The sequence below is a fragment of the Cydia splendana genome, chromosome 18 (genome assembly GCF_910591565.1).
Source record: "Cydia splendana chromosome 18, ilCydSple1.2, whole genome shotgun sequence".
NCBI lineage: Eukaryota > Metazoa > Arthropoda > Insecta > Lepidoptera > Tortricidae > Cydia > Cydia splendana.
In genome coordinates this window covers 8,534,422-8,559,086 of record NC_085977.1, presented here as the reverse complement: position 1 = coordinate 8,559,086, position 24,665 = coordinate 8,534,422, and the positions used below count along the sequence as shown (strand labels likewise).

Sequence of the window (24,665 nt, the reverse complement as noted above, 5' to 3'; positions counted from 1 at the left end):
TCTTTCGAGTAATATACCTTCATAAGTACAAGTATGGGGCTATTCATAAATTACGTCGTTTCAAATGGGAGGAGTGGGGGGGGGGGGGGTCTGGACATCGGATGATGGTAACATGACGTAGGAGCAAACAGATTCATCCGAAGCTTGATTTTTGGATGATTTGAGGGGTGGGGGGGGGTCAAAAATCGTCAAAAATAGATGACGTAATTTATGAACAGCCCCTATGTACATTTGCACTGCATTTAGTATTTTCGTACTTACCAAATAACAGTTTTAGAACTTTAAAAGTTAATTACAGTTAGTGTTGTTATGGTTGATTTCAATATGCTTCGCGAAGGATCAAGAATGTTTAATCCATCATTGTAGTGCGAGTGTGGTAGAAGGGATCGGCGTACTGAGCTCGCACGGCCTGCCGCAGCGCGTAAAATACCTAAACTCGCTCAACGCCGAAATGTAATAGCGCTCTTAATGACTTTCTGGTTGTAACGCAAGTCTTGATAAAACATACTTACTATAGGTACTTATTGCACTGTTGGTTTACTGTGGTAACTGACTGATAAATCGTAGCGTTTGAAATTATAATTGAAACTATGGCATTAAGTTTAAGGGGAGTAATATTTAAATAGCTATAATAAGAAAATAAAACCACTGTTTGAATAGAGACAATACTAAAAAGATAGACTGAAAGTTGGTTAAAATTAAAATAAACGCTATTAAGATATACGATGAACTCTTAGAAAAATAATTAAAATACGCATACAATAAAATGTGAAGTGATAGCAGTGTACAAAAACTGGTGCTAAAACAATAATTATTACCATACCATACATATGTATACCAACTAACAAATAAATCTTCTAGGAAGATCACAATATAAAGAAATTTTTATCGATTTTGTCGATAATACACTCGTTCCACCAAAAACAACAATAATAATAATTTGTATCTATGCCAATAAAGGAAAAAAAATAAAAATACTATACTAAATATTATTAAAATAAAGGAATGGACAAGATAAAACTTCAGTCTAAAAAGAATACACTTATGTTAAAAGATCATTTGGAATGATATTTAGTAACATTTAAATAATTACTGAATAAATTGAGTCCCCATAATTTTGATTAAGATAAAGTTTTTGATCAAATTTGTTCACGAAGACTCGTGAGAGCGTAATTTCAACTTTCTCGGACCACAACCACGTTCACACGTTATACTTACAAGCACTGATAAGTAAGCGGGTGAACATATAAAAAATTAAATTAATAACCTCATTTTTTAAACTATTTACAAATGAGGGTTAGGAATCTCTGTTGGACCGCCCTTCTTTATCACCTTTAATGTTTCCTTATTGGGCTTGGCCGTGTCCGAAGGTATCTCCTCTTGGATAGGGATCTGTTCGGGTGCGGATTTTTCATGAGGAACTTTAGGAGATCCACTCTTCTCCTTTTTAGGTTTGTTCTCAGGTTTCGTTTCAACAGGCTTTTGAGTTGCTGGTTTGGGTGTAGTTGTTTTTACTTCAGGCTTAGTAGGTTCAGGTTGCTTGGCTTTAGCTTCTTGTTTCACCGGCGCGGGCTTGGCTGGTGCGGGCGTCGGTTTAGGAGTGGTCGTAGTAGGTTTAGGCGTAGTAGTCGTAGTAGGTTTTGGTGTAGTAGTGGTAGGTTTTGGTGTAGTAGTAGTAGGTTTTGGTGTAGTAGTGGTAGGTTTAGGTGTCGTAGTGGTAGGTTTAGGTGTCGTAGTGGTAGGTTTGGGAGTCTCTACTGGTTTAACAACTTTCGGGGCTTCTTTCTTCTCTTCTACTTTGGGTTTGGCCGTGGAAGCGAAGGCCTTCTGCAGCAGCGGCGGGGTGGGTACGACACCAATGTAATTCGCATGAGGACTACCTATATACAGTTTGTTGTTGTAGACAATCGCGTCACTGATTTGGTTCAAGCTCTTGTCGGTGTTGAAGTAGGATGCGACGATTTTTCCATTCCAGTCTATTTGTACTAAACCGGCCATTGGAGGCACAATGCCGGACACGCTCTTGAAGTGCCCGATCTATAAAGAGAAAAATAGTAAATATTATAAATAATGTAAATCATTTGAAGCTTCCTCTGCTTGTTAAAACATGATATTTATTCGATGTAGCTGTGCTCGTCACACTAAACTCGTGAGTAGGTATACATCGTCGAATACAAGATAAACACTTACGAAATACTCGACATCCTCGAACAAAAAGTGCGGATACACAGTGTTGAGGTAAGCGAACGGCAGTTCGATCAGAGTCTGCAGGCGCGCCAGGAACTTCCTAGCGACGGGGGCCTCCGACATGGACCGCGTAAGTAGAGGGTGCTCGTCGTCGAAGACCGTGTACAGGCCCACCAGGACACCGGAGCCGTCAGGGAGCGCGCGCACGTTGTCCGGAACACCTGGAAGGCAGGTTGTTTGTTATGTACGATTCATTTAAGACTACTAGAATAAAGGTATTTGTACCTTGTATACAGTAGTTAAATTGTTCTCTTATCGACAACTGACGATGTTCTATAACTGAATACACATTTATCGTATTGAAAATTTCCGACTCCTCATGACTCCTGTCTCCGACTGTCTGATTTGACCTTGTTACAAAATCGTCACTTAAAGAATCAGCTCTATCAAATTTGAGGATTTGTTCGCTGTACCACAGAATAACTAATAGTACATACTACCGTACAGAAAATTCACTCCTTCACAAGTCAGATTTAGTTATAAAATTATACCTATACTCGCCGCCTGCAACAAAATTGAAACTTATAACCGCGCAAGAACGGTGAATCTTCTTCGCGCGAGCGCCACGTGACACGACTATCGTGCGGTCGAGCGGCAGCCCACTGCCATACACCTGCCGGCCCAGGCGGCGCGCCGGCCAAATGTACCTAAACTGCGTAGTGACACCCCCCTGGCTGTACGTCCGATACGCAGTTCGTCCAAATCGCATTTCGTCCATTCGTCTACTATACGCAGTTCATCCATAAGACATTGACTTAGTTATATTTTGCGTGTATCGCCTGTAAGAAGGAATTATGCTACTCTCTAAAATGTTTACACGCATTAATCAATAAAATTAGATCGCGTGAAGTCATGATGGCGATTATCAAATTCATCATGAAATGGATATTTCGGTGTTAATGATTACATGAGAACAGTAAAGGCCGGTTGCACCTTGCACCACACAGTCTATAAAGTAACTAATACTACTACTAAACTTAAATAAGTTTGCAAAAAATGTACTGTATTGTATGGGAATTTCAGACCTGAACCCAGAGATGGGCAAATTTTATTCGAATGACGAATAACGAATGAAAATAACAAAATTTATCGCGAATGACGAATAAAAATGTCGGATGATTATTCTTATTCGAATAAATTATTCGTCGAATAATTCATCCGCGAATAATTTATTCGTCGAATGAATTACCACGAATAATTTGTTTATTGGAATACCTTATAAAAGTTATAAACTTTTCACGGTTTCGAAAGATTTGGCAACTGTTGGCTCGATTCGGGAAATAGAGATGAATAAATGAATGAATTAGAGATTCACTAGATATGAAATAGTAAAGATATGTGACGTTCCACGGCAAAAGGTACCTTAGTTTCAAGTTTCTTTATTTGGCCAAGTAACAAAAGAACGTTACATCTAGCAAGTCAAATACAGGGCATTGCTAAAACTAATCATGCAATGTCTTAATAGGTAGATAAAATTATACAAATCAAAATTTATTATTAACATAGTAAATGATCAAATAGGTAAGGTCAATTTCATAGTGTAAATAAAGCATGCTTAGAATTATTTTATATAAGAAAGTCATTATTTTTCATTTTATCTGTAAATTCATTGATTGAGTAAAATGGGTTACATTGAAAGAAACGTTTAAGTTTACTTTTAAATTCTATATATGTTAAATTCGTTATTTGTAAAGGCAATAGGTTGTAAAGGGTAATTTTAGGGAGATACCTTGCTTAAATGTTTTTATTAGCTTTGTCGTAGGAACGCACAGCTTATCCTTATTACGCGTGTTATATGTATGAATGTCCTTCCGTGATTTAAAATCATTTTTACTTCTATGGATTTCTAACAGGCTATTAAATATAAATAATGAAATTACTGTCATAATTCGACTTGTTATAAAGAATTCTCTGGCTGAAGTGCCTTGGCGTAAACTAAATATGGTTCTTATAGCTCGTTTTTGTGATATAAGAATTCTTTGTACTCCAACAGCATTGCCCCAAGTAGTTACGGCATAATTTAGATGAGCGTGAACAAGTGCGTAGTAAGCCGATATAAGTGTCTTACGATTTATTAAGGGCCTCAGTTTTAATAGTGCGTAATTTCCAGAAGCAATTTTATTACAAATTTTGTCAATGTGAAATGAGTGGTTTATTTTATTGTCAATGTGATATCCTAGAAATATTGTGTTAGTTACATTTGTTAATCCTATGTCACTAGTATTTATGCTGTCAATTTTATTTTTATTTTGGTATGTCAATATTGTAGTTTTGTTAGAGTTTAAAATAATTCTGTTAGCATTAAACCATTTTCCAAGCGTTATCATGATACTCTTAATTTTCTGTTCCAGATTAACTAGGTCTGTATCTTTTAAGCCCACATGTGTATCGTCTGCAAATAGGGTAACCATAGCGTAATTAGGTATGCACTCAGGTAGATCATTTACATAAATTAAGAATATTTACTAACTTATGGCGGCTGGCGCCGCGATTCGGAAAATGAATTAGAGATTCACTACATATGAAATGGTAAAGTTATGTGACGTTCCACGGTAAATACATTATTAGCCGTGGGACAGCAAAAAATGCCTATTTGAAAATTGACCCATGTACACATTATGATTTTAATGCATTTAGTATAACTGTCTGACTTGAAATACATACCAGTATATACTATAGAAATATATATTTTAAGTAAGATCCAGTAACACCTTGTATCCACAGACAATGTTGACATAAAAATGTGCAAATGTGTCGTGCAAACGTGGCCATGCGGGGAAATCTATTATTATAGGATATCTTTCTTTGTACGTCCCTTTTCCCATTTGCCAAAAGAATGCGTATTCAAAACAACATACATAGCCAAATTATAAGGTAGGTACAATAATTAATATGTACCGTCATCAAAACTATAAGCTTAGCAAACCCTCAAAGAAAAATGTAAAGTACGGTACGACAGATGTAGTGCATATAATGATTTCCATCGTATTTTCACGGAAACGTACGAACGTGTCTTGCTATTTCAGTCAGTCTCGGTACAAAACTGAAGTTGACTGACATTGACGCTTAAAAGCGCCTTACGCGATATACACAACCTTTCTTATTTTTAAAGGATTAACGGTCAATGACATGGTGCGTTAAGATTGGTTGAATGTCAACCAATCAGCGAGTGCAAAGTAAAGCGTACTTACCTTGTACAACTAGTACACAAAAGACACTGTACACTTTTGGTTTAGGAGTACAACTAAGCGGAACTTTCTAGTCAAGATTTAGATCATCTATTGCCTCATTTCCGAACAGGGGCGTGAAAGTTTTTTTGACAAACCTGTCAATTTTGTTGCTGACTGTTCTTTTTCCAAAATCGTTTAAGGTCAATCGTCATTTATTAAGACCATTTTCGTTCATAAATAAACTACATATTATGTATGTAGGTAACTGACTTTTAATAGGTAAGGAAAGACGCCGTAGTCCGATTATCGTTTTCCAAATATTTTACTCGTTTATAATAGTTATTTTCGCAAGTTACTAAACCTTCTTTGACACTTTTTAGTGTGTCCAAACTTTATTCGCGAATAAATCATCCGCGACTAAATCATTCGCGAATAAATTATCCGCGAATAAAAAAATCGTGAATTATTGTTTATTCGAATGATTATTCCGATAAAAGTTTATTCGAATGATGCCCATCTCTGCCTGAACCTATCGACACCCATCATAAGAATATTATGATTTATGACGGCTGAAAAGTTGCCTCAGTGCCTCAACTAAATTTCGACGTGCTCGGAGTTGAAAGCTAAATTAGCCCTTCGATTACGGTTGATAGTTTAAATATTTATACCTCCTGAAAGTAATCGAACGTGTCTGCAATTTTTAATTGCAGGCCTTTTTTGAATAACAGTGAGAACAGATATGATACTTCTTTACTTTTGGGTTTACACCAATAGGCAATGACAATAGCCGGGCAACTGTTCAAACAAACCGCTACAAAGTCAGACGCGCTCTTGCAACAGTGTAACGTGGATACAGCTAACAAAATGTACACCCTAATTTTTTTACTTTTGATTCTACGAGCATGTGCCGCTCAAGTAACGACCTACGAAACGGACATGAATTTCCGCGTAGAGCCAGGCGATAGAACGTGCTTCTTCGAGAATGGGAAAGCCGGTCAGATTCTCGAGGCTTCGTACCAAGTGATCGACGGACAACACGGAGATCTGGACATATCGTTCGATATCGTGGCGCCCGATGGGCGAGTACTAGCTTCAGACTACAAGCAGCCCTACAACTCGCTTATAATGGAGTTGGAGCAGGACGGGGACTATGTGTTCTGCCTGGACAATACATTCAGCGTGATGAACTCAAAGTTAGTGTTTGTGTATGTGATGATAGAGGATCAAGTAGAGAAAGAAAAGGCAATTGAGAAAGCAGCAGAAGCCGGAGTTAGCGTAGACCTCGAAAAAAAAGAAGTCCTAGAGTGGACGGGCACATTGCCGAACGGGGAGGTTTACTACATGGAGGTGGCGCATATTTCTGATTCGCTCACGCGCACCCTGAAGCACGTAGTGCGCGCGCGCCATCTGTTGGACATCTACGGAGCGAGCAAGTCGCGCGACACCTACGCGGCGTTCGAGGACACCTTCATCGTTGACCTGTGGTCCGCCTTCCAGATCACCTTCATGTGTGCCGTCGGAACGCTTCAAGTTTACATGATAAAGAAACTGTTCAATAGGTCTACTAAAATTGTAAAAAACTTCTATTAGGTATGTGTGTATTTGTAAGCATATTATTTAAAATACAGCCAAGAAATACTTTAATAAAAAAATAACCTTTCGAAAATCGGTTGTCACGCCCAGAGTTATTAAAATGATACCTTACACCTAGCATGTCTAGCAAACAAAGCATAAACATTACCATTTCTGCATGAACAATATTAATAAATGTCAGTAGGTAATAAATTATTTACACTCAATTGAGTCGTGACCGTTGAGTAATAAATGGCGGGTTACCTTACATTCATTATTAACTACCTATATTTATTTTTAGGTCTAATGTTTTATTCATGATTGTTCTAAAAAAAGATGTCCATTAAAGAAACTAAGTGTGTAAATGTGATGAAGAGACCTATCAGATTAGAATGATAAAACATTAGGCCCCACATCTTTACGATGACTCAGGGCTCTGATTATAACAATTTGATCGTCAAAATTGTTATCATCGGAACCCTTGCATCTTTTTCCATGAACTCTAGGGCAATAAAAGTGCAAAAATAATCATATAATTACCTGGCAAGCCATCAACAAACACCTCACTCTTTCCTTTCTTAGGGCCGTCAATGTAGTACTTCATAAGCCTGTATCTGTTGGTCTCCGCTACGACCACGAACTGGTTGTCTGGGGATATGGCCACGCCGTTGGCGAACCAAAGGTTGTCAAGGAGTACTTTACTTTCATTCTTGGCCGCGTTGTAGTAGAAAAGTCTGTAATTATAAGTGGGATTAGGGAAGGACATAGGATTTTTTTTATCAATCATCATCATTCCACGCATACAAAGTATAATCACAGGCAAAAGCTAGTATGCAATAAATATACAGGGTGTTTGGTACATTGTTTGCCAAATTACAACGGCAGATAGGTTGAGTCATTTGCTATCTTCCCAGGCGTAGAAATTTTTAATTTTGCGCACGTTTTTTTTTTTCAGCTCTATGCCAGTTTTTCGTAAATTTCAAATTTTTACTTGCGCAGTAGTATAAAATACCATGGCCAATTTTTTTTTCTAGGCATGAGTAGATAGCAAATAACTCAACCTATCTGCCGTTTTAATTTGGCAAACAATGTACCAAACACCCTCTATAAACATAATCAGACAGAAAAAGCAGAGAACTGTGTGAGAAACATGAAAACGATAAGGGCCAGGTGGAACAAATTAGAGTAACAATCACTCACCTCCCAGATGGATCACTAAGCAAAGATATGGCACCGTCTTTTATGCTGAAGTCACTGCTAGAGTCCGTCCAGTAGAAGTCTCCATTTTTGGCCAATGCAATGTGGTTGAATAATCTAGGTACACGGCCATCAATTGCAACTCGAGGGGAGACCAAAAGTTGCTTCTTGTCAGTCTTAAGATCGGTCTTCCAAATACCATGATATGCGTCAACAAGATACAGTGCATTTTTGTTGGCATCAATTTCAAATCCAAGTGGTCTTCCGCATATTTGCTCTTGTGACAATCCAGCTATACAAATGAGAAAACATTATATACAATTTGTAACACTACTTTTATGTGTACTTAATTGTGTATTAAGGAGTTTAACAGGGCTTGGCAAGTAAGCATAACTCATACAGTGAGTAAATGTTAGTTAAAAAGAAAAAGTTTGCCCAAACTTGTACAAAGCTTTGCCCTTAGAGTACTCTAACTAAGACTACACTCGCGAGCAAAGAAACGGAATCACCTTGCACGTTTAGCTTATCAGCTCTAAAACTTTTCCAATTTCCATGCGATCCCGAAGAAAATGGTGTCTAATGAAAGCTCATTATGTACCTTGCCGGAAAATATCAAAACCTTGCTCATTTCAGGACTCAAAAATGAAAAAAATCGTGTTTTCCAAGAAATGACAGAAAACGCTTCGAAAAATTACAGGGGAAACAGAAGTAAAACGCGTTTTTCAGGAAAAATAAATTTATTTAGCGATAATTAGTACCTGGTATTGGCACCCCTAGCATTTTTCACACATAATAAACGACTTTTCATTGACCTAATTAGCCTCCTGAAGTAATCCTGGGGTATGGCTTCCCACTCCTCCAGCAATGCGGCCTTCAGGTCCTCGACGTTGAATGGAGCTGGGTCCCGCTTCCGAACCCTTCTCTTGAGGTAGTCCCATGCATGCTCGATCGGGTTCAGGTCCGGGCTCAGAGCTGGCCAGTCCAGTGTCGGGATGCCGACGTCCTGAAGGTAGGCCATGGTGATTCTCGCGGTATGACAAGGGGCGTTATCCTGCATCAGATGGAACCCCTCGTCGAAAAACCGATACGATACGATACGATACGATCATTTATTGATAAAAAATATTTTACATGTCATAATATCTTAATACTAGGTACTTAAAAATCTATTGCAATGTCCATTTTAATTTGCTAATTACTTGGTTAACTTACCAGTTGCTATTTATTACGAGTGTCAATTTAATGTCACATAATATTTATATTTATAGGTACATACATATCGGTTAGTCTGGCACTCGAAAATAGGCGTCTAACGAGTAGTAGGCCTCAGCCTCTAGTTTATTTTTTAGTTTATTTTTAAACGAGCAGTAGCTGGTGGCATTTCTTATTTCTTGTGGCAATGCATTGTATATCTTGGGCCCCATCGTGTGTAGACATTTTCTCGATTTGGCAAGCCGTGTTCGAGGAGGTCGCAGTTCGTCGCACCTCCTGCTATTCGCCCCTCGTGCGTCACCACGGGTAGGAAAGTGCGAAAGATTACGTCGCACGTACTTTGCCACCTCGAGAATGTATACACACGGTAAGGTGAGTATTTTAGTGGCTTTAAATAGCTCTTGAGCTGGATGGTCCCACGGGACCCCTGATATACAACGGATCGCGCGTTTCTGCATAATGAATGGTCTCGTTCGGTCTGCGGCATCCCCCCACAGGTCAACACCATATGTAAGTAAGGAATGGGCGTAGCCAAAATAGGCTTTCCTGACATTGGCCGGGTCAAGACTAGGTCGCAGTCTGCCTAGTGCAAAGCAGGCAGACGACAGGCGGTCACATAACCAGTCTATGTGTGGACTCCATGATAGTTTGCTATCTATAACAAGACCGAGATATTTTACTTGATCAACCTGCGGGACGAGCTGGCCGTTGCACGTGATGAGCAGCGGTTGGTCCTTTTTACCTCGCAAACAGAAATGAACTATATTTGTTTTATCTACATTAAGTATCATACCGTTGACTGAAAACCACGATGCCACTTGGTCCATTACTTTGGTTAGTTTTGTTCCAAGTAGATCCTGGCTGTCAGCCGCAACGATCACACAACCGTCGTCTGCAAACATTACGATCTCGGCATCATCCGTGGCGGTTGTGAAATCGTTCATTAGTATTGAGAATAAATTATTTCCGATCACGGAACCCTGTGGAACCGCAATGTCTCCCAACTCGAGAAGGCTGGACTTTGCACCGCGGACAGACGTCAGCTGTTTACGTCCTTTTAAAAAGGAGGCAATTACATGTAAGAAGCTGTCTGTGACGCCATAGTGTTCGAGCTTGGCTAGAATAAGAGGATGACTGACGAGCTCGAAGGCGCGCGACAAATCGCAGAATATAGCTGCGACCTGTCGCCCGCCGTCGAGGTGGCCGGTCACCCTGGTTACCACGTCGCGTGCCGCGTCAATCGTTGACCTTCCACGTTGATATGCATATTGCTGATTATTTAATATGTTGTTTAAGTTGAAATATGACATAAGATTGCCGCTCAACAGATGTTCAAAGATCTTTGAAAAAAGTGGAATTAAGGATATGGGTCTGAAGTTCTTAAATGCATTCATGTCGCCCTTGCCCTTGTAAATAGGTTGAACTTTGATGTTTTTTAAACTATTGGGATAGGTACCATTTTTTATGCATCTATTAATTAAGTCGCTTAAAATGTCAAATAAAAAAGTAGGTAGTATGTCAAGTAAGCGAGAAGACATGTCGTTTATATCTCTCGAATCTTTACGTTTGATTCGTTGTATATTTTTTTTTACACATTCAGCTGAAAATGGTTCGAGTTTCATTAAGTTAGCGTGTTTTTCTATATACTTACTAAGGAATTGCAGTGCAGCTGGGATGTCAGCGTGTGCGCAGGTGTACTTGTTTGCGTCGACGTAAAACCGGTTCAGCGCGGCGGCCGTAGCTGCGGCGCGGTGCTCGTTCGATCCATCAGCTGATTCCCTTATCAGTACATCAAGTGCATCTTGTTTTTTAATGCCGCCACTCGTTTCGGACGCTATGATACGCCAAGACGTTTTGGAAATATTGTCACTTTTGGAAATTAAGTTATTAATGTGCTCTTTGCGAGCGGCGATAAGTTCCCTAGAATACGTATTCTCGAGTGCCAAGACTATATCGCTAGATTGAACGTCGTACGACATATTATTACATAACAGTGTTTTTTTAGCACTGCGTAATCGGTTCCGCGATTCTATTACTGGTTCGTTAACCCATGATTTAGTTACATTTTTTAGTGGATACTTTTTTAAGGGAAAGTTTATATCATATGTTCTTATTATAATATTAATCACATTATCAAACAATTTATCGGGACAAGACTGCTTATTATTTAAGAACGACCAGTCGTAATTATGTAAACAATAGTTAAAGTTATAAATATTCATTTCTGTAAATAATCTTTTCCATATTATATTATTAAGTTGTACAATTCTAGTTATTGCTATGACAATTGATACACATTTATGGTCCGATATATACATATCGTACGGTTCCACGCGCACTATATCGTTTTTTGATATATTGGTGTAAGCATGATCGATGCATGTACTTGTTGTGAGACAGATTCTGGTAGGAAAGGAAACTAACGATCTCATGCCAGCTGATTTAAATAAATCTAATAAAACAGTTTTTTCACTACTCTTTGTTAATAAGTCAATGTTAAAATCACCAACAATTATTACTTTATATTGCTTTAGAATGGGTAGCTCAATAAGTTTTTGTAATTTTGAAATAAATAAACTAAAATTATTTTGCTCACCGGATTGAGTAGGGGGTCTGTATATGCATATAACGATCACACCTATATCAATATATTCAGCCGCACACGCCTCCAGGTTCATTTCGGTGCTAAGGTCCGCTACTTCCTTGCGCTCCAGGGTGAGCAGCGAGGACTCGGAGTAGATGCAGACGCCGCCTCCGTTGCGCAAGGTCCTGCAGTTACTGGCGCTGAGTTTGTAATTCATGATATTTACTGATTTCAGTTGGTCTTGCCGAAGCCAGTGTTCAGATAGACACAGGGCGTCAATTTTCTTGTTAACTTGCAATTCACACTCCAGTTTATAGGTTTTGTTTTTTAACCTGTTGATATTCTGATGAACAACCGTAAAGTTTCTGGTTTGAGTCTCCGACCTTGTCGTCTGGGGTACCGTTAGATGCTGGTCTGTGGAGCTTACTTTGAGTTTCATTAGTGTTGGATCTGTGGGAGCTGGTAATTGATGCGAGCTAGGAGGTGGGTTGCCCGCGTACTTTTCTGTACAGAAAAGGCCGCCACGGTGAAATGCTGATGTTGACGGGCCACGCTGATGGGGTCAGGAACTCATTATAGGCAGACGCTGAGACACCTATTTTGAAGGAGTTATAGTTGTCATGTTTCGAAGGTATCGGCTCAACTAATACGTTCATGTCATTGTTAATAGATTCCAAGTACTTTTTTATGTCATCAGGTGTTGTTGTCTTTTTGAAGTAGCATCCGTGAAGGTACCTGTACTGTTCGACCCCTTCCAGGGTCGTATTCGTTACTGAACCGACTATGGGTTTGTTTTTCTTTCTTCGAAGAAGGTCCGGTTTATGGGTTCCTTCGTTTCTGCCATTGTCATATGTTTCACTAAGGATTTGTGGGGTTGTTTCACATTCACTTGTAGTAACATTCACGTTCTTTGGTGTAGATGGTTTGGATTGATTTTCATTGCTACTCGGTCGTTGGTTTGGTGTAGACACTTTTGGAGCCGAGTGCCGGTTACTTTGAGGTTTTGACGAGGCGTTGGCTATTTTAATCTTGGCCTGGTCTGCTGCAGCGCGCTTAGGCTTCTCGTTTTCACTGGTACGAGGTGGCAATGTTGTAGGCGATTCTATTAACCGGCCGGTTAGCGCAGCGGCGTATCCGCCATCTTGTTTCCTTGTTTCTTTGTGTTGACTCGTTGCATTATCCTTGTCGGCGATAACGGTTCTAAGGTATAATATTTCACTAAATAATTCACCTATTTTACTCGTTAGCGAGTCAATTTTTAGTTCTAGTGGTTTAATCGCACTTTTCACTGCGTTTGAGATCGCGATATCTGTTTTTGAGGACATTTTTGCACGGTATACGTTAATTAATGCGCGAGGGCACTAAGTTGCACACATTGCCGGCCGGGTGCGCGAGCGAGACTGACCCGCGAAAGGAACCAAATGCTCCTCCAGGATGTCGGTGATGTACCTTGCCGCAGTCAAACCACCTCCACGGCCTCCACCAGGCACGAATACGAGCTCGGTCCGGTGATCGTACGAGATCCCCGCCCACATCATTACAGATCCCCCACCATAGGCAACTGTTTCCCTGATGCAGCAGTGCGAAAAACGTTCTCCTGGTCTTCGGCAAACTCGTCCTCTCCTGTCGCACCCATTGAGGCACATCCTGCTCTCATCAGGGAAAAGAACAGGGGTCCACTGTTCAAGGGTCCAATCTTCGTGCGTTGCGGCAAAAACCCGCCGTGATGTACGATGCCTTGCCTGCAATTTGGGTCCAGTGGCTGGCCTTTATGGGGTCAGGTTGGCTGCCTTGAGTCTTCGCCTCACTGTCCACTCGCTGGCATTGACTCCTCGCACATCCCGAAGTCGTTGTTGGACTGCAACTCCTGTGAGGTGGCGGTTTCGGAGACTGGTGGTGATGATGAAGCGGTCGTCCCTCTGTGATGTGCACCTCTGACGGCCTGTTCCTGGTCTTCGAGTAAGCGTGAGAGTCTGCCGATACCTCGCATAAAGTTTGCTGACAGCTGACTGGCTCACATTGACTTGGGCAGCCACAGAGCGTGGACTCTGGACACTTTCCAGTAATCCGACGATTTGGCCGACGATTTCTTCACTGATATCCATTTTCTTCAAGCTTTCTTCACAAGGGGGAAGCTGAGATGTGTACCGGTCAACTTCTGATAAGCGGCTGATAACTACCCCCTCTCTAACACCCCTTTTATTCATGTCAACGGGGGTGCAACTAATGGCCAGCGATTGGGGTAAAATATTCACAAATCGGTTAAATGGCTGGAATCGGTCAAATCTTGGACCAATTATCATAGGAAATCATTCATTTTGAAGCTAAATATTCAAGGAAACAGTTTTCATTACAAATTTCATGAAAAAATTGTCAAATTAAAAGTTACGACCTAAAAACTAAAAAATGTGAAGTGATTCCGTTTCTTTGCTCGCGAGTGTAATAAAACAAGCAAGTAAAAGAGATATCATATAAACATTTCTTGAGTGCAAAGAAAACAATGAATTTAAGTGTGACCACTTTTGTACTTCTATGTTTACAGTAATCTGCTTGAAATAAACCATTATTGTGCTAGAAAATGTGAAAAGCTGCATTCATTAATTCTCAATGTCAAGAGGTCTTTGACATAAAAGATGTTAACTTAAGCTTGAGTTTAATGTTTGTGATTCAAATTAGAGTCTTATTAGGATACTCACTGCATGGTTGTCCAACTTTGGTCACAAAAGTGACATGACCACCAGGGGACAGCTTGACAATCTCTCCACTGGCCAGACTAGTGAATAATTCCCCATTTGCTACTTGGAAGGCCTCTGGCCCTAGAACTTTGTTGACGTGTATTCTTTGAGCATTATTTAAAGCCTCATTGGGTGCTAAAGGACCAACTCTAGGCTGAGTAGGTGCAAGCCTGTAGACAGAAAAAACATTTTAGTACTAATTCCAGCGTCTAGACAGGACATCTTTACAATTAGAACTTACTCAATACTTGTGAACTTGGTGTATGGTGGTAAATTGGGTATCAAAACAATGATTCCAACAAATATAGCCAAAAACAAAACAAGTTTTATAATTTTTTTAATAAAACTGATTATGAAGCCCATTTTCGTCTGTGTTCACCTGTAACAAACAATATATGATAAATATTAAATGCTAATAAAATTAACCACTATGGGTTCCAATGCAAAACAGATGTGTCATTGTCTTATTTATCTTTGTTTTAGCTGTCTACATAGTTTCAAGATAGCGCATGAACAAGTCATATTTAAAGTCTTTTAAGACCCCAAGCATTGGGTGTATAAGTAAATGTTTGCCTTATAGATATGACTTTGAAAACAAATGAGACAAGTACACACATATGTGAAATGTTCACATATCAACATTACACGGACTATCATTATTACAGAAGAATAAACACATGGTTTGATGGTTGCAGAGCATGTCATTCTGCATTACCTGTATGTACTGGTTATTTTTACCTACAGGTAAACGCAAATGTACTGTACTAGGATTGTTTATTATGTTATTTTATACTTGATTATAAGTTATTATGTAAAGTTATATACATATCCTTTCACACATTTCACAATTGAACTGAGTAGACGAGACTGCAAGTACTGAATGTTACGAAAGTTGTGCAGTTGTTTTAGAAATCTTAAATGTATATTAGGACAATAATATATACAGAAATTAATTTCTTGATCTTTGATCCTTTTTGATCTTTGAACGGCATTAAAATATTATACATAGGTACGTATTAAACAACAAAAACGTTTTGCAAAGCCAATGTATAAGACTACTGAGACAAAAATTAAGTGCAATACAAGCAGGAGGAGGGAAGGAATCTAACATTTATAATTTAAATAATACCTCCGATCCGGTGAAATGAGTAGAAGAAATTTCATACGCCGCAAAACCGTGGCGCGGTCAGTCGTCGGAGTCGTCGGACGTTCACCTTCACCTTGACAGCTTGATATCACGTCACCCTATAGAGGCGTTTTTTTAAATATATTTTGTAATATTTGCATATGGCTATTCTGTTTACCGATTACATTCTACATCACTAGTTCCCACAGATAATCTTTATATGCAATATGCTTTCATTCGTTACCTTCGTTCCACATCGTTCATTATATAATCTGTATTGTTCATTCATTTGGTAACTTCATTCATTCGTTCTTTCAGGTTACGGCGCACGCCATTTTAGACGTTTCTCGGCGTTTTAGAGCCAAAAATATTGAAGTAATTCACCATGGGTCACGCTAACATCTGGTATTCTCACCCCCGCAAATACGGACAGGGATCCCGCTCATGGTACGTCACTAAAATGCGCTAAAAACAACTTGACTTGGTTAGGTCTCCTTTGACCATGTAGCACACGTGTTGAACAAGAAGTGCTAATGAGATTTATTTTATTTTAGCCGGGCCTGCTCCAACCGTCATGGACTTATCCGTAAATACGGCTTGAACATCTGCAGACAGTGCTTCAGGGAGTACGCTCACGACATCGGCTTCAAGAAGGTATGTGTAAATTCTAATGTCACATTGGTTATATTTATTTTATTAATTCTTTTAACATGCCTGCTCTATCTATCATTTTTCGATTAAGTACCTCTTACTTATTTTTGTTTTTCTAGTAAGTTGGGATGCTATGCTATCTCAGTCAACTGTTCAGTTACCCGAGGATGCCTGTAGTCAAACACCCTAATTGTCACATCTTTCTATGTAGTGCCAGGCTGGTCCTAATTTCGTAGCACTTTGACGTTTAATATAACACTTGCACAGTGGGGGCTATCAAAATCGCTGCAGACTTATCTCTAACTCTAGTGATCACCGGTTCAATGCCACCCACTATCACTTGTTTGAGGTTGTATCAAATGTATGAAATTGAGGAGATTTACAATAACATCCTATATTTTTCATTACAGTTGTCATGAAGTTTAACCACATCTTTATGCATCTAATTAAATGTTTGTTTGTTTCAGCTGGACTAAATGCAGGAGCTATTCAATAATGTTAAGGTATAATACATTATAAAATCCATATATTATAGTTTTATTTAGATACTAGCCCTAAAACTGACACTAGAAAAACAACATTGAAGGGGCGTATTAACCCTAGGGCCATCCGGGCCATGGCCTGGGGCACCAATCCGCCAGGGGCGGCGCAAGCTGCCCCTGTCGGATTGCATTTTGTTTTTCTTCCTTCACTTCTGGGGCGGCGAAATGTATTGCCTCAGAACGCCAAATTTCAAAATACGCCCCTCACATTCCATCAAGTTAGACCTGTTTTACATACAATTTGGCATAAAATAAAAGTATTTTTTGTGATACCTCTTTCAAATAAGAAGAATTAATTAGAAATAGGGGTTGAAATGAGACAATCATTAGAACAACAATTTTATTTAAATATAAAAATACGAAATATTAAATTATTAATAAGTATGGTCACTTAATTCCTATTTTTTATATTTTATTATTATTTCTATTTGCTTGTGCTTGCCGCAGGTTCACTAGGGTGGTGCCAATACTCTGTAAAAGAGAAAGAATTTAGTATAGCCCCTTTACTAGTAAGCTTATTTAACCTGATACATTAAACTGCTTAGCATGAGTTGCATTGTTGCGATTCCATCCTTATAAACTGTACTTCCATTTGATGGGAATAGATGCATTCACATAAATCATTCCCATCCGCCTCATGTATAGCAGTGGTCACGTTGGGCGGGAACAAATGGGAATACACCATAAAGTCTTGCACTACAAGGCAAGTCATGCCAAGCGGTGAGGTCTATCAACCTGTCTACATTATCATGAGCAGGGAATGGTCCCTCTACTGAGTTTGTATGGCGTGAACCTAAGTTCTAGTTCTGGTACTGTTTTTATATAGGAAATAGGAACACTCCCTAATTTTAAATAAACAGACATTTACTTGCCAAAACACACACACATTGCTATAATTATGGCATCAAAATATTGACTTATATTGCGAAAAGTTCCAAATCTAGCACAACATGCGATAAAATAATGTGTAATAATTACCTGTCCCATGCCTGCTAACAATGCTAGCAGACTCCTCTTTGGCGGCCGACAGTGTTTCTTGCCTCCCTCCGCACAGCACAGGTTAGGGAAGCAGTCTACGCTGGATTGGCACTGCTTCGGGAACAGGTCGGGCTTGGGCGGCGCCGTGCACTGCAGGTATGGCTCCAGAGCACGTACAGCTGTAACAAGGTAGGTATGTGAAAATATAAGTTTTGGAACTCCAGGGGCCGGTGAACAATTGGACATCAAGATGGTTGGACCTATTTATTTTCGTTTAATATTTATTGAACAAAAGAAAAAATCATACAAAAGGCATTATCTACCAGTCAACCATCAAGCAAAGTAGATGAGGGTACTCAAATCGTACCTACCAAAGCTACCTATTTAGAGTCTTTTCCAGTCTGCAAATCCAGTGTCATATGTTAAAATATGGTTTGCTAATCTTGAGGTTGGCTAATCTGAGCGGTGAACTAACATTTAAAATTTCTTAAATCCTGCCCGAGAATCCTGCAGTAAACGTTAAGGTAAAGCTTCTGCTAAGCAACACATTTCATTGATACAATCATTAGGCATAGTATAAGTTCATTCGCACCGTCAGAAATAAGGTAAATGAAACTGAGATTGAGAGTGCAGTCGAACTGCATTCGTTCCTCGAACGATTGCGTAATAACATAAATAACGATACTATATATTACTACACACGAATTACGGACTCAGCATTTTATATTTAGTGTAGTAAATAAAGGTAGTGGACCCCGCAGTAATTCCTCAGCCAGAAAAAACTTTACAGTATGATAAAGTATCAATAAATAAAAAGTATTGTATAAATTTCCAAAGAATAATAATAATAGAATTAAAGTAAATACCTAAAGTCTTAAATCGTTAATATCTTTTTACGGGAAAATGCTCCGTTCAAACTTTCTTCACCGGACATATTCATGTAACGTATTGCAACAATATATGAAATATCAAAAAAAAAATATCCCCGCAGAAATACCAATATTAACAAAATATATTTTTTTGGCGTGTCTTGGACCGGAAAATTGTTCAGTCAAATTTTTTCACTGGAATGCCATTTTATTGCCGATTTATACCTACAAATTGAAAATCTAAAAAAGTTACCATGTAACTATACTTTTTTTCAGAAATTGCCTTTTTACTCGCTGTGGAAAATTACTCTATCCATTTTATTTATTGAATTAAGTTCACAGTTTTCTTTTCATTCAACTATAAAAACATCCAAAAAAATAACGAGCGTATTAAAAACTAAACATATCGGGAGCAGTGTATAGGGAGCGGGGAGTACAGGGGATGATATTTCTTTTGGATATTTTGGATTTAAGTATATACGTGACTACTTAGTATATATTTAAAAAGAAATCAGATTGAGAAATTTTCCACTCTCAGTTTTTAATAGTTCTAAAATACATAAACTTGGGTATGCATTATTTTTTGGATTTTCTTACCCACTACGCCTAAATATATTCTTAGATCATATAAGATGGAAAAAATGGCAGTCTGCAAATCCAGTGTCATATGTTAAAATATGGTTTGCTAATCTTGAGGTTGGCTAATCTGAGCGGTGAACTAACATTTAAAATTTCTTAAATCCTGCCCGAGAATCCTGCAGTAAACGTTAAGGTAAAGCTTCTGCAAAGCAACACATTTCATTGATACAATCATTAGGCCTAGTATAAGTTCATTCGCACCGTCAGAAATAAGGTAAATGAAACTGAGATTGAGAGTGCAGTCGAACTGCATTCGTTCCTCGAACGATTGCGTAATAACATAAATAACGATACTATATATTACTACACACGGATTACGGACTCAGCATTTTATATTTAATTGACCCACAGCCAAAACTAGGTAAAAAGGATTTTCGTAACAACGTTCTTAGTACAGTTGACACGGAACAAACGTAAAATCCAACATCCGCGTGCAAGTAAACGCAGCCAGCCTTCACTCACGACACGACCCCAATTTATTACCTTTTACTTTTAGCCCTTGACTTAATATTTTTACAGATTTTATCTCGAACTAAATTCATTTAATTCACATTTGCCTTGTTTAGTAAAGTTGTACACAGCTAAGTACAAGAGTGAGTCATGCCAAAAGTAGATATTTAAGGCGGTTTAATATCACACTGATACTGCATTGGTGTACCTACCTAGTGTACCTAGATGAAACCGCATCTTTGCGATAATCTCATAAATAGGTAAGCAACTACTTTTATTTTTTGAAGATCCTACTCTGATTTTAATTTTAACATCTATACTTAGTAGCGGCTCACAAGATACATCTATACTTATTCCCAATTTCATTAAAATATACTTTATAGTTTTTGAGATAAATGGCTGTGACATTATACGGACATAACGAAACACGGAAGAAAGAATGAGCGCGCCGCGCTCTCGAAATTATAGGGGTTTTACCATTTTGGCTACGCAACGCTAAAAATATAGTTTTTTGATTAAATGCTAACGTTAAAATCTGAATTTAATATGTACCTAGTTACAAATAACAATAGTACCTCACCTTGACCTTAGTAGTACAGTCATTATAGATTTTGACCCGTGAATAATTAGTTCTTGGATTTTTTTTTCGTAGGTCCCTCGGGGGGGTCACTGGGAGTGTAAATTCAAAAAGTAGGCTGAATCAGGCTCCTGCGTATATTCGAAAAACGGTTTTTTTTTTAAAAAGCGGTTTTTCTTCAACAACTCGGCCATTTTTGATTTTACAGTAAAACCGTAAGGACAAAAATTGTAGGAAATTTGATTCTCTACAAGTTAGTCCAGTCATTATATCCAAAAAACCGACCCTTCCCGTGAATAATCAGTTCTTGGATTTTTTTTTCGTACGTCCCTCGGGGGAATCACTGGGAGTGTAAATTCAAAAAGTAGACTGAATCAGGGTCCTGTGTATATTCGAAAAACGGTTTTTCTTGAATAACTCGGTCATTTTTGATTTTACAGTAAAACCGTGAGGACAAACATTTTAGAAAATTTGATTCTCTACAAGTTTGTTCCTCACAATTTTTCTTCTAGGATCGATAGTTTGGAAATAAAATTTGAAAAAAGCGACAAATTCAAAATATTTTCAACATCTCGTTTATTTTCAACTTTACGACATAAATGAAGAGGACTAAACTTGTAGAGAATCAAATTCTGAACAATTTTGGTTCCCACCTTCTTTCCCCCAAAATCGATATTTTAGAAATTAAACCTGAAAAACGCGACAAATTCAAAATATTATCATTATCTCCTATGTTCTACGCTTTAAGGCATAAATGAAGGGAAACAAAGTTGTAGAGAATCAAATTCTGAACAATTTTTGTTCGAACTTTTTTTCCACCAAAACGATATTTTTTGAATTGGACCTAAAAAAATGCGACAAATTCGAAATATCATTATCTCGTTTATTTTCAACTTTACGGCATAAATGAAGGGAAAAAAACTTGTAGAGAATCAAATTCTGAACAATTTTGGTTCCCACCTTTTTTCCCCCAAAATCGATATTTTGGAAATTAAACTTAATTAATTACCCATTAATTAATTACAACTTAATTATTACCCATTTCAGGTAGTGGGACTTGTTTCACCAGTGTGCCCCAGACGCTGGTCATAGCGTCTTTTATACCACGTGTCCCAAAATTTTACGATAAGCTGGCACCAGAAGATGGACCTGCTCATGACTACTCCAGGAAAAATAATAAAAAAAAACTCAATTTATTAATGAATTACACAAAAATTAAAATCGACACCCCTAATGGTATTTTTAACGACCATGTCTACAATTTTTGAAATATATCTGTTTTTTTTGTATCGGCAACCTAAGTAGCACTGCTATTCACCACAACCCTTAAAAATACCAGAATACATGTAGTTACGATTTTAATTTTTTTTTGTAACTCCATAATAAATTGAAATATATTTTTTTTATTTTTTTCCTCGAGTATTCATGAGCAGGTCCATCTTCTGGTGCCAGCTTATCGTTGAATTTTGGGACACGTTGTATACCTAACCTGAAACGCAGTTCAGTCAGTTCGTCGCAAGTGATGCTCTTTGGAGTAGACGTATTTAAATAAAATGTCGATCTGTTTTGTGTGTGGAGAAGTTACTACGGACGATAATGTGGTGGGGCGGAAAAGAGTTTACGCTCTATCTCCAGGGTTGGAACCAAAATTGTTCAGAATTTGATTCTCTACAAGTTTGTTTCTCTTCATTTATGCCGTAAAGTTGAAAATAAACGAGATAATGATAATATTTCGAATTTGTCGCTTTTTTAGGTCCTATTCAAAAAATATCGTTTTGGTGCAAAAAAAGTTCGAACAAAGATTGTTCAGAATTTGATTCTCTACAACTTTGTTTCCCTTCATTTATGCCGTAAAGCGTGGAACATAGGAGATAGTGATAATATTTTGAATTTGTCGCGTTTTTCAGGTTTAATTTCTAAAATATCGATTTTGGGGGAAAAAAGGTGAGAACCAAAATTGTTCAGAATTTGATTCTCTACAAGTTTAGTCCTCTTCATTTATGTCGTAAAGTTGAAAATAAACGAGATGTTGAAAATATTTTGAATTAGTTGCTTTTTTCAAATTTTATTTCCAAACTATCGATCCTAGAAGAAAAATTGTGAGGACCAAACTTGTAGAGAATCAAATTTTCTAAAATTTTTGTCCTCACGGTTTTACTGTAAAATCAAAAATGACCGAGTTATTCAAGAAAAACCGTTTTTCGAATATACACAGGACTCTGATTCAGTCTACTTTTTGAATTTACACTCCCAGTGATTCCCCCGAGGGACGTACGAAAAAAAAATCCAAGAACTGATTATTCACGGGAAGGGTCGGTTTTTTTGGATATAATGACTGGACTAACTTGTAGAGAATCAAATTTCCTACAATTTTTGTCCTTGCGGTTTTACTGTAAAATCAAAAATAGCCGAGTTATTGAAGAAAACCCGTTTTTTTGGAAAAAAATCATTTTTCGAATATACGCAGGAGCCTGATAAAGCCTACTTTTTGAATTTACACTCCCAGTGACCCCCCCGAGGGACCTACGAAAAAAAAATCCAAGAACTAATTATTCACGGGTAGGGTCGGTTTTTTGGATATAATGACTGTACTATTAGGTCTCAAATTTAAGGTTTAATCTTTAATATTAATTACTGACTGACCACGTCCTTGACTTAGGATAACAATAGTTTGTAACACCAGCCACCGGCCTTGTTAAAAGAGGTTACAAATTTCTACTTCACTTTTTGTTATTGTTTAGGCTAACGACCGTGAGTCTTCAAACAGCATAAATTGTATTAATTAAGGTCGATAAAATTACATCTCACCTACTTTTCCGAGTAAGAGCGGCGATTTCCTAATAACGGCTTTTCCAATGGCGGAAAATACCCCGTTCGACCGGGCTATCTACCTATACGAGTAGGTACACTAGGTACAACGTATCGTAAAAACCGTACATACCATCTTAACTATAATTAGGAGACCAGGGCTTGAAGTACTCACGTTGATTGATTTGATTGCCGACCACCGGCACTAAGTCTAGCCTGGCCTTCGCCGTCCGACAGTAGGATCTCTTCCCGTCAGGACAGCACACCCTCGGCCAGCAGTCGGCATCAGTCTTACAAGACTGCACCTCGAACAGGAGCTCTCCCAGCGGCTGTGAGGGGCACTCTCGCGGTATCACGCCGAGAAGTGCTGTAATCGGTAATGAGGATCGTTAGCAAGCATATACGCGTAACGGTTACGTTTCTGAGATAATGTTTTGCATAAGATTTAACTAAGTAACTGGAAGTGCGTGCCGCACAGAGTTTTTTGTAATTTTAAGTGTGATGTTTAACTGTAGTTGTGCAGGTTGCATTTAATTTAAAATTCGTTTTACATGTAGCTCATTAAGATGATTAGGTAGTAGCAGTTAAACATGGTACGTAGTAGGTACCAAACTATATGGATGTAGTAGGTTACTGTAAGAATAATAGAGAAAATTTGCAGTCCAATCCCCAGCAACTTGGGTTGCTGTAGGCAAACCTTGGCTTATCGGTGATACTTGGTAATTCGGTGATAATGAATTGTTAAATTACGCTGAGCTCACAATGCTGAAATGTAAGCAATTAAATCGCTGCCAACCCGATTGCAAGCATCAAAACTGACAGCTGCCAATGATTTTATAGCTCGCATTTCCTCATGGTGAGAACTGTGTAAGATTATAACGGAGTATCACCGAATTACCAAGTATCACCGATAAGCCAAGGTTTGCCCTACCTATTCAACTTAGTGAATCAGTCAGGAACTGCTTTGTTCTTCCACTGTTTATAAATTAGTTTTAACTTTGTAGTACCTAAGTTATTTAACCAGGCTTTGGTGAATGATGTCCAGTTAGGAAGTTTGATGGCAGCAGGTATACACTAAAATAAGATCATACGTTGATGCGAAGCTTGCTGGATAGGCTCGGAGCGTGGCGCCGGGACTCCCTTGACACAGCGCGACTCGCAGCACACTTGGTCGGGCCCGCTGCTCTTGCGGCACTGCGCACTGTTCTCGCACGGCACAGGGAATAACACGAACGCCGACTGCCCTGACTTAGGGCACACTAACTTCTGCTGTTGCTTGCCTGCGGGGAAAAATATTGTGCAGATGAT

The 24,665-nt window shown here is 38.5% G+C and overlaps 6 protein-coding genes across 6 annotated transcripts in view; 4 read left to right on the top strand and 2 right to left on the bottom strand.

Annotated features, from left to right (window-relative positions):
- Positions 1-24,665, top strand: part of LOC134799649 (small ribosomal subunit protein eS25) — a 215,491-nt gene that overhangs the window by 150,744 nt on the left and 40,082 nt on the right. The window lies entirely within an intron of this gene.
- The window catches only part of LOC134799550 (NADH dehydrogenase [ubiquinone] 1 alpha subcomplex subunit 8-like), a 117,553-nt gene that overhangs the window by 80,296 nt on the left and 12,592 nt on the right, over positions 1-24,665 (top strand). The window lies entirely within an intron of this gene.
- LOC134799531 (adipocyte plasma membrane-associated protein Hemomucin-like) lies at positions 893-15,921 on the bottom strand. The gene is made up of 7 exons (XM_063771959.1): positions 15,847-15,921; positions 14,959-15,096; positions 14,679-14,887; positions 8,190-8,478; positions 7,530-7,723; positions 2,191-2,408; positions 893-2,037 (listed from the first exon to the last, which is right to left on the bottom strand). The coding sequence occupies exons 2-7, from the start codon at positions 15,078-15,080 to the stop codon at positions 1,285-1,287; spliced, it is 1,785 nt and encodes a 594-aa protein (XP_063628029.1). The 5' UTR covers positions 15,081-15,096; positions 15,847-15,921; the 3' UTR covers positions 893-1,284.
- On the top strand, positions 6,050-7,100 carry LOC134799547 (transmembrane emp24 domain-containing protein 5-like). Its single transcript, XM_063771980.1, has one exon. The coding sequence runs from the start codon at positions 6,195-6,197 to the stop codon at positions 7,005-7,007; it is 813 nt and encodes a 270-aa protein (XP_063628050.1). The 5' UTR covers positions 6,050-6,194; the 3' UTR covers positions 7,008-7,100.
- LOC134799230 (small ribosomal subunit protein uS14) lies at positions 16,145-17,019 on the top strand. The gene is made up of 3 exons (XM_063771613.1): positions 16,145-16,290; positions 16,398-16,497; positions 16,962-17,019. Exons 1-3 carry the CDS (start codon positions 16,229-16,231, stop codon positions 16,968-16,970), a joined length of 171 nt encoding a protein of 56 aa, XP_063627683.1. The 5' UTR covers positions 16,145-16,228; the 3' UTR covers positions 16,971-17,019.
- The window catches only part of LOC134799543 (uncharacterized), a 36,122-nt gene continuing 28,879 nt past the window's right edge, over positions 17,423-24,665 (bottom strand). Inside the window, exons 4-7 of the mRNA XM_063771977.1 lie at positions 24,449-24,637; positions 23,533-23,724; positions 18,015-18,193; positions 17,423-17,507 (exon numbers count right to left, since the gene is read on the bottom strand). Coding sequence (XP_063628047.1) covers positions 17,442-17,507; positions 18,015-18,193; positions 23,533-23,724; positions 24,449-24,637 — 626 coding nt within the window. The 3' untranslated portion in view covers positions 17,423-17,441. The remainder of the gene's footprint in view (positions 17,508-18,014; positions 18,194-23,532; positions 23,725-24,448; positions 24,638-24,665) is intronic.